This window comes from Mandrillus leucophaeus, unplaced genomic scaffold (genome assembly GCF_000951045.1).
Source record: "Mandrillus leucophaeus isolate KB7577 unplaced genomic scaffold, Mleu.le_1.0 Scaffold542, whole genome shotgun sequence".
Taxonomy (NCBI): Eukaryota; Metazoa; Chordata; class Mammalia; order Primates; family Cercopithecidae; genus Mandrillus; species Mandrillus leucophaeus.
The window spans coordinates 860993-870462 of NW_012105831.1; the positions used below are offsets into that span (position 1 = coordinate 860993).

The 9470-nt window shown below is 45.4% G+C and overlaps 1 protein-coding gene across 2 annotated transcripts; it reads right to left on the reverse strand.

The window, feature by feature from the left end:
• Positions 1 to 451: 451 nt before the first annotated feature.
• On the reverse strand, positions 452 to 6274 carry PENK (proenkephalin). Of its 2 annotated transcripts, XM_011997582.1 has the most exons (4): positions 6135 to 6274; positions 5992 to 6048; positions 5383 to 5523; positions 452 to 1439 (listed from the first exon to the last, which is right to left on the reverse strand). In XM_011997582.1, exons 3-4 carry the CDS (start codon positions 5518 to 5520, stop codon positions 774 to 776), a joined length of 804 nt encoding a protein of 267 aa, XP_011852972.1. In that variant the 5' UTR covers positions 5521 to 5523; positions 5992 to 6048; positions 6135 to 6274; the 3' UTR covers positions 452 to 773. The 2 variants fall into 2 exon arrangements, with proteins under 2 accessions (XP_011852972.1, XP_011852974.1); XM_011997584.1 differs by lacking the exons at positions 5383 to 5523; positions 5992 to 6048; positions 6135 to 6274 and adding an exon at positions 5156 to 5319.
• Between the last annotated feature and the right edge of the window lie 3196 nt (positions 6275 to 9470).

The following is a 9470-nucleotide window of genomic DNA, read 5'->3' on the forward strand; positions in this document are numbered from 1 at the left end:
TTTGGGCCAACTACACAACTTTTCTTGGCTTCCCTTTCTTCATTTGTAAAATTGGATTAAATTATCTTTAATTTCTTACTAGCTTCTAAAATACTTTACTTAAGAAGACATACACATCTGATGTAAATGCAAGTGTGTGTGTGTGTGTGTGTGTGTGTGTGTGTGTAATGAGGGCATAGCTGGCTCCTTTATTAGGCTTTGGGTTTTCTTCATGTATCTGATTTCCAGAAATGAGAGTGAAAATACATTTTATTTTGCTCCCGTCTGTTTACTCATCTAAGATTTCATATATGAGGAATTAAATAGAAAATGTTTTTGCGGCCTTGGCTGAAAGAGAAGGACAATGATTACTACGTCAAAAGCAGATGGTTCTACTGTTCCTGAGTCTAGGATTGATGTGGAAAACCAAAGGTAAATGAGAGCCTTGGAGAAAAAGGGACTTACAAGGATATTATGCACTTGGGGTAATAGGTTTATTATCTCTATATACAAGTAAGCATTTATTGATGTTTGTCAAAAATAAGAGACCAGATAACAAAAACTATTTTAGCATGAAAAAGAGATAGCTGCAACAGACCAATACTGAGCTTAAAGACTCCAAAAAGGGCACAGAACCTGAAATGACAGTTTTCAGGTTGTATAGTTATCCAGACAATGAAGTCAACTATACAAGGCAAGCAACAAACACATGACAATAAAACGCCATCAACAGTTTCTCACTGGAGGATGGAGGGAGGCTTGCTGGGGCCTGGGGCCACTGGTGGGAAAGGGTATTAAAATCTCATAAATCCTCCATATCTTTTTTCCATTTCGGGAACTTCTTTGGAGTAACTTTCCCCTTCTTCGTTGGAGGGCAGAGCCTCGGCAAAGCGCTTCAGGAAGCCTCCATACCGCTTCTGGTAGTCCATCCACCACTCTGGGCGGCCCACTCTTCTCATGAAGCCCCCATATCGCTTCTGCAGCTCTTTGGCTTCATCTTCCAGTTGGGGGCTTCTCTTCAAGCCTCTCATGAAGCCCCCATATCTCTTGCTCACTTCTTCCTCATTATCACTGCCATCCTGGTGGTGGCTATGCTCTCGGTTGTCCCCTGTTTCCAGAAGCTCTTTCAGCAGGTCTGAGGAATTGGCCAGCGAGTCGTCCTCCTCTGCATCCTTCTTCATGAAGCCCCCATACCGCTTGGCGAGGATCTCACTTCCATTGGCCTCTTCTTCTGGCTCCATGGGATAAAGCTCATCCATTTTCTTCATGAAGCCTCCATACCTTTTCATGAAGCCCCCATACCTTTTGGCTAGCAAATGGCTCTCTTCTGGTTTGCTGTTTTCTCTGAGGGTGCCGGTGCCATCTTGAGGAAGCTCTGGTTTGGACAGCTGCAGGAGCTCCTTGCAGGTTTCCCAAATTTTCAGAGAAGGCAGTTTTCCTTCACATTCCATTACGCAAGCCTGGGAAAACAATTTGATGTAATGATAAAAAGAAGCTTCTCTGATTTCATTAAGTAAATGAACTTTTGTGGACCAAAATATGCTTGCTTTGACATAATAACTCCCTGATTACAATAAGGTCATCTCCAATTTCTTATCACAACTTTTCATAAGGCTGAGCATGCAAATGAAACAAAATTTGGAAAGGGGAAAGTGTGGGGGGTGGTTAACTGAATCCAGTTAGGAATCTGCCTTTGGATTTTAAAGCCATAGAAATTTTAAAGAATTTTTAAAAAAATTTTTTTCATCTAGTTTTAACTTAGATTGACTGCTTTCACAATTTAATTTCACTGGATAATTTTCCACTTCTGATATAATTTTGTTTGAGATTTTTTTAACCAAAAAGGAGAAATTTTTATTACCTAATCAGGGATATTTCCTCAAAATTCCTTTTATCTTCTTGTCTTACAGATAAAATCAATATTAATAACATAAGGGTCAATTGCTTTCTTGTGTTAATATTTTACCTAAAATGGTATCTAATATTCCTGCAAATACTTTCAATTTTCAAAGAAAAACAACAATTTCAAAAAAGTTTATAAAGAAAGACATCGTAAAAACTCAATTTAAATCTTAAGAATTATTTGCATTCTTATTAATTTGCTAATTTGTTGAAAGTACAGATCTTTTTGTTTTTTCCTTTTTTCCTTGCTGGATACAACAGACTTTATTATCTTGAACAAAATGTCTGTAATGATGAGGTCAGATATAAAATTATACAAATGCAAGTGTACAAATTATTCGTGTTTATTTTCTTCACATTTAGTCACTGTTGTACAGAAAAAGTATTTTCCAATGGAAATCATGGTATTTGATAAAATAAGAATCATCAGCATACATTCTTTCCTTTTTCTTATACAAATATTAAATTCAAAATCATTGTAAGTCTATACATTCGAATGACCTTGTTAAGATTTTTTTCTATTTAACAGATCACTTGGGTATGATAGAGTACTAATATGTGAACATTTACAAAACACGCATGATATTTCTTAGCATTTCAGGAGTTTTTTATAGCCCTCTGAAATCTACTTATAGACAGCACAGGTTACAGACCTTTAATTTAGACAGAAAGGCCAGGCTCTTTCTTAATATTTAAAAATATACTGGTATATTAAGTGATGTTAAATACACATGTATTATTTTCACAGTGAAAGAAAGCATTTTATTAGTGCAACAAAATCTTGAGGGCACATGTTTAGCAAGTTCTTAATGCGTATTTAAGCTTTGTGTCTGAGAAGATTAAATATATAACTACATAAGAATCTAAAGATGATCTATTAATAATTAAAATGTCTTATTTTATTCCCGACATATGATGAAGAAATCAAAACACCATTAAAAGCTTAAGATGTTTAAGGGGCAATACTATTTCCATTCTAAAATTGTATCTAAGTGATCTTGTTGTTAAAAATTAATGTTGAATGTTTTGCATACTAATACTAAAAGACTTTTAAATGTATGTGATATGAGATTCCTTCAAAACCAAAGAGTAACAAATACCAGAATAATGCACTCCTACTAAGGCAGCGATGTTAACTGATGGCTCCTATAGCCATGTATGCCTGTTTTGTGGTATTTATCACACTTTGTGTGGTATGGTCAAAATCACATTAGATGGGAAATTCTATTTGGACATCAGCCATAGCATGGCTGCTCATCTCTGCATCCACCACGGTGCCAATCATAAGTGTCTTTCACATGGTTGAAGCTCAACAAATATTTGTTAACATTGATTTCACTACATATTTTTGGCTAGGCAACCTCATTTCTCACATGCCTTTTGCATCTGAGCCAAAGTCCCAGAATGCTGTAATCCTAGTGAGACAGTCACTAAGTAAATCTTTTGTCATTGAGACAATAACAACCCTGAATGTAGGGTCCAATGCAAATCAGTTATTATGCAAAATGCCTTTCTATGAGACTATTTTTATTGATGGCTGCTTATTATCTATTTTTTTCAAGTTGCTAATACTACATGTGCCATTCCATCACCTGGATTCAAGTAATGATAATAGTAATAAGTGATAACAACAAGAGCATAAAAAGCAGTGAGGAAAATTCTGGCAAGAGCAGCCTTCCTCTTCTCCTCCCCCACAATCCTATTACATGATGAGAGGAAGATGAGAGAAGGAGAGAAGTCAAGATTTGAGGTGATACCCAAGGAAGGCCTAGCTGCTACCCAGTGAGCTCTGCTCAAGTTCCTCAACAATGCAAAAGGAAGATTAGTAGCATTTGGGGAGCTTGGTGAATCAAGCAGATTAAATATTTAAAAAAAACCATTTGAATAGGCATTATTAAATGTCAGCCATATTAATTCACTAACTCACATAAGTTAAGTAAATCTGATACTATTTTGGGGTCAGACTATGTGATTAGAAAAATTAGACTAGAATCCATATAACCTTTATTCAGATGGCAGAGAAAGCTAGGGGAGGGGGCTTAGCCCCCCACATGTTGAGCAGGCAAAGCTCAAAATATGTGTGACTGGGCACAGGGAATTATGGGGTCAGAAAGTGGGATCTTACATATGGCATGTTTTGGGTTTCTCTTTCTCCTTCTGTGCCTAAAATTCTTTACCCACAAGATCTATCCTTATATTTGTAGCACTTCCTCCATTTTTAGACATAGGTTAAAAGCTCATGACTACAGGAGAAAGAAGAAAGATGGGTGAAGGGGACGGTTTCCCCTATTGAAGATGAAATACTTTTCTCATAGTTTAAATATACAACCTTCCTATGTGTCTTCTCTTTAATGCCAAGTTAGTACAGGTCAAACAAACAAACAAACATTTAACCTGAAATATATACGACAGATAATTGGAACCTGTTCCTTGGTTTTCTCCCCATTTCAAACATCTACATAAGGTAAAATTTCCTCAATTCCACGTGGAACCCAAAGCAGCTTGGATGAATACATTACTCTCTATGAGCTTTTAAAGTCATCACAAAATTTCAACAAATTTCAAAAGCAATGCAAAGGAATTGTCAGGGGAGCTGGTAAAAGTGAAGCTACCTGAGTCTCGCGGTTGGAGATTCAGACTCAGTAGAGCACCAGAGGTGATTCGAGAGCCCATGGGGAACCAAGATCAGAATGAAAAGTGATTTTGTCCTCAGCTTTTTCTTTCCCAACCTCCTGTAGTGTAGTGTATCTTTGGACTGTTGTCACCCACTGGACACTGGCCACTTCTCTTGTTCCTTTCTCACAGCCAAATTAAACTGTTGTTTTAGTTACTATTACAAAAGGGCAGTCGAAACAGAAGTTGAATTCCAGCATCACTGGCTAGTGAGACAGTTATGAACTCTTTCCTGTCTATGGTTATTTCGCCTTCCTTTCCCCGTATCCCGTTTCCATCCCTTTGCTCTCTCCTGTTTACAGGTGAGGGTAGGGAAAGAGGGACCTGAGGTTAAGAGAGCTGGGATACATGAATCTAAAGAAAGGCGCCGAAACGTCACTAACAAAAAATTACAATATTTGCGGGAAAGATGGGAAGATGGCTGCGTGTGGAGGGGCCCTTAACTGGGATATGTTAGGAGTTGGGGTGACAGTATCTTCCTTCTGACAGCTCAGGAGAGAACCCAGTGCTCTCCGAGGTGCTGAACAGAGCACTTCTCGGGGTTCCCTAATTCCCAGGGTTAAAACAAACTCGGTTTGTGTGGCGACACCGCTACCCTTACCGGTCCCCAAATAGTCGCGGATCCCCGAAGCTAACAGCCAGGGCAGGACTTCAGTCAGCGTTCCAGGAACAGCTAAGACACCCAGGTCACCACGGGCTCGCGCCGCTGTGGCTCCGACCCGGTGCGAATAGCCATACGCGCCCCGCTGTGGGCCTGGGATTGTCCGCGTACTGTTGCGGAGACTCTGTCTCACAAGGTGCGCAACACTCGCCGCGCGCAACACTCACCAGGAAGTTGATGTCGGCGGGGCGCACCAGGCGGTAGCTGCACGTCGCGCAATCCTGGCTGCATTCTGCCCGCACTGTCGCCAGAAGCCCGGGGCCGAGCAACAGCAGCCAAGGGCAGAGTCTCAGGAACCACGCCATGGACTGCGAGGAAAGAGGGACGCGTGCTTCGAGCCTGCCTGGGCGCAGAACGGGTACCTCTGCAGGACCCTCGCCACGACAGCCTCAGCAAGGGATCGTCGAGCAAAAGCCCGCAGGAATGCTCCTTTTTGGGGCCCCGCCCTCCCGGCCGACAGCTTTCAGGTAGACCTGGAGGCGACTCAGATCGCCTCGCGGCTCCCGGGATGGCGCGGTCGCCCCCAACGCGAGGCTGCCTGGGGTACCCGGCTCTTTTCCTGGGCGTCCACGGCCCAGGGCAAGATTCCAGAGAGAACGCCGCAGACCAGGGGCGAGGGACCGGGCGCCAGGGGAGGAAGGACATTGACTGGGGTCACAAAGAAGAACCAGGGAACGCGGTTGGGGAACCCATGCAATGAAATGTGAAGGAAAAGAGGGCGGGCAGCCGTCCCCAAACCCGCGCAGCAAAGACAGGCTTCGGGCAAATTCACTCACGTTGACGCTGTTCGGATGCAGCAGGCCAGTTGGAAAAGCCGGGTTCCAGACACGACTCTAGAGGGAAGAGAAGAAGGCAAGGGTGAGGAGGAAGGGCGTCGGGGAGGAGCGGGCCTGGGTGCGCTGGCGGACGTGGGCCTCACCGTCGCGGTCCTCAGCGTCGCCGCGGGGCTCTGAGCGCCTGCCTCGCCGTCCCGGGGCTTAACGGCGGCTGGAGCCACTTTATAATTAGCCCCAAACCGAAGGAGGCGCGCGCTCCCCAATCGCCGGCGGGCTGCAGCTGACGCAGGCCCTACGCCAGCCCCGCGCCGACGCCTTCGCGGGAGGGGTCGGTCCCCCAGTACCCGCGCGCCGCTTCCCCCACCGAGGGTGACGGCCACGGGGGGCGCTCGGTGGCTCCCGACACGGCCAGGTGACAAACCCAAGGCAGTTAGGAAGTTTGGGGAGAGTGAGATAGGATGAAGTTTCTCCGCATAAAGTCACTGAAATTACACCGTGGGGTGCGGACTCCAAGGAGGGAAGCGAGGTGGAGGCGTTTGGAAGGATAGATGAACTGGGTTAGACTTCTGGAATGTGCTGGAGACCCAGCTGGCCGATGAACTTGCCCCTTTCCCGCCTCCTCCCTGGACTCCCTCGGGGTCCCTGTGGGCACCAAGCACAGCCGTCCGGTTCGGAATGTCGTCATTTATCAACCCGCTTGTCCCCCACAGTTGACTCTGAGTTCCTTGCCGCAGCATCTAACAGCTTCAAGGTGCGCAGTAGGCGCTCAGTTAATGGTTACAGAAACTTAACAATTGAAACTTTCTGGGAATCTTAAAATCTCGGCACAGAATTTTCACCTTTCCAGTTAGAGAGACCCTGGGCCAAGCGTAGAAGCCGGTAAACCCTCAGGTTCCGGCACTGCGCTCTTTTCAGCCACTGTGGGAGAGGATCCGTGTTTATCCAGCTCCCCAGGGCTCCCAAGGCGAAGATCCACTGCCTTGAGAGCGCTGTCCAGGGTTTCCTGGGGGTGTTGGATGAGTGAGAAGGGGGTGCCGGGGCGGGTGTAATGTCAGCGCGCCAGGAGTGTGGTGGGGAGGGAAGGATGAGGGACCCCCTACCCGGGACGCCAGGGCTTGGAACATCTCCACCGGGAGGGGGCCGAGGGCACACTGTGGAGGCTGAGACTGTCCATTAAGACATGCTTTCCCGCTTCCTGGCTCTGCAAAAGATTGCTAAGTGGCAAGCTGCTTACATTGCCTGAGGCCTCAGTTTCCCCATTTGAAAAATAGGAACAGAGGTAATATGCCATTCATAAAGTTCTGGAGAGAATCAAATGAAATAATGGACAAAATCTCTTAGCCTTGTGCCTGGCACTATAGCAAGCCCTCAAAACGTGTTCCTAACCATCAGTTATCCGTCGTCCACCTTTCCATCGGTGCCCATTGTCTGCTTACCTTACATCTGCCATGGATGTATCCAATCCACCTATGCATCTGTCTCTCCTAGACCTAGGGGGAAACCATAAACAGTTCCTGGTCCCATACATAGGGAAAAGGTCCCAGGGCTTTCCCAGCCCTCTGCGCCCTCTGCAAAGGGCGGATTTCTACCGCCGCTAGGACCTGCAGCCGCGCTGCATGTTCCATTATAGTCGCTAGAGGGCAGCGCTATCCTGCGTAGGCTGAGCTTGCGGATACTGGGGTCTCAGTTCTCCACAGGCCTCACTGTGCGGGCTTGACACGCAGCACCCGGATTAGCACCAGAGCTGTACCCGAGCACCGCCTGCCTCCCGGCCGAGGCATCACAGTAGCAAGGTTGGGAAAGCAGAGCCCTGGCGTGGGACTGGAGAACCCCGGACATAGCCCTAGGGAGCCAGCATTACCCTCTGACTGAGCGTTTCCCGCTTTAGGTTCTTTTCATCATGGGGCCCCTTACTAGCTCCTTAACCTCTCTCCAAGGCAACGGAGAGCTTCTGTCTTTACTTAAGATTTTTCTTGTTGCCTGGGATTTGGAAAGGAAGCTGACTCCACTGCAGTACTCAGTGCGAAAGTAGTGCATGAACAAATTCTACCTAAAATTAAAGAAAACTTGCTATACTGGGATCCAGTATAGCTTGCGAGCTATACTGAGAACCTGGGATCCCCTAAGAACTTTAAACACAGAATCAGGAGCAGGAGGCTGAGGGGAGTGTGTGTGTGTGTGTGTATGTGTATATATGTATGTTTGTGTTTGGAATGACCACACCACGCGATGCTTTTTAAGGGTGCACAGCGCGCAGTAGTGGGAACAGTGTTTTTCTGCACTCTGGCGCCACAAAGGCTCGTTAGGATCTTCGAAAATTAGAAGTTTAAGTTTGGAAGGGGCTTTAGGGATAATTTATTACACCACTCATTCTACAGATGGTAAAAACCAAGGCTCAGAACGTCCAAGTGACCCTCCCGGGCAGTGGCAGACCAGGTTTTCCAGCCTCTGAGTTCCTTCCCTGAAACCTACCTTAGGCCTAGTTTGTTTCTGTTGGAACTAGTCATGTTTTCTCTGAGTTAGGCTCTCTTGGCGCGTTTGCATTTTCCCCTGGGATTCCTGAAATGTCAGGGGAGAGAGAAACAGAAAGGGAAAGAGAGGGCGCCTCCTAGGAGCAGTGCAAGAGTGTGTAGTCCCCCAGGAGACCTTCCTAGATGCTTGGGGCACAGTGGTGGTTTGGTAAATGTGTGTCGACCGGCTGACTGACTGAATGAAGTGATAGGAGGTCGACCTTGTTTGCCTACCCCAAATCAGTGACATCTCTTCCCATCATCCTCCCCCATTGACCTGAGATACTAAAAGTCATTCTGGTGGCAATGAGTTGTAAGAAATTCATTTTTTCGTGATCTTTTAAATATTTATCAAGAACAAACAAACTTTTTGCAGTTATGATCTGGGAGAAAGCTGCTCTAGAAATCAGACTAAAAAAGGGAAGGAAGAAATCAGATTAAAAAAGCATCCAATCCAGAGATTTTTTTATTTTTAGGTTAGGATCAAGAACTCTTCTTCTGATCCTAGGGTCCCAAGCATTAGCCCAAAGGGATTCATCCTAGAGACCAAGAAATGTGACTTTTTAATCCTGATGATAAATGGCGTTTTGCTCAGTTCTTAGGTGTCCTCAGAGCCTAAAAAGGTGGGATTTTACAATGTTCCTTTAGTGTCCTCTTCCATTGTTTTCAGATGGAAGATGCCTAAATTGAATAATGTCTTTCTGGCACTCACTCCTCTGCTCCCCTACCCTTCCGGTCACCCCAGCAGACATATTTGATTACAGAAAGCCGTTTCTGTCTGCCCCCCTCTCTCTAAAGTAGCAGTAGTGGAGACAAGGCCCTTCTGCACTCTGGCAATTGTGTGATGCTTCAGCATAAAAGCAACATGTTCTAACATTTCAGATGTTTGGAATCATGCCAGAGTCAGGGGAGACATCCCTGTTTTCAGTTACAATCTAAAGTGCACACTTTGCAAAATGTGATTCGTTG

Excerpts from the sequence above, each read along its gene's own strand:
- PENK (XM_011997582.1), bottom strand. The coding sequence starts at position 5,520 with ATGGCGTGGTTCCTGAGACTCTGCCCTTGGCTGCTGTTGCTCGGCCCC. Across the intron at positions 1,440-5,382 it reads CCGCCGACATCAACTTCCTG|GCTTGCGTAATGGAATGTGA; the intron begins GTGAGTGTTGCG and ends TTGTTTTCCCAG.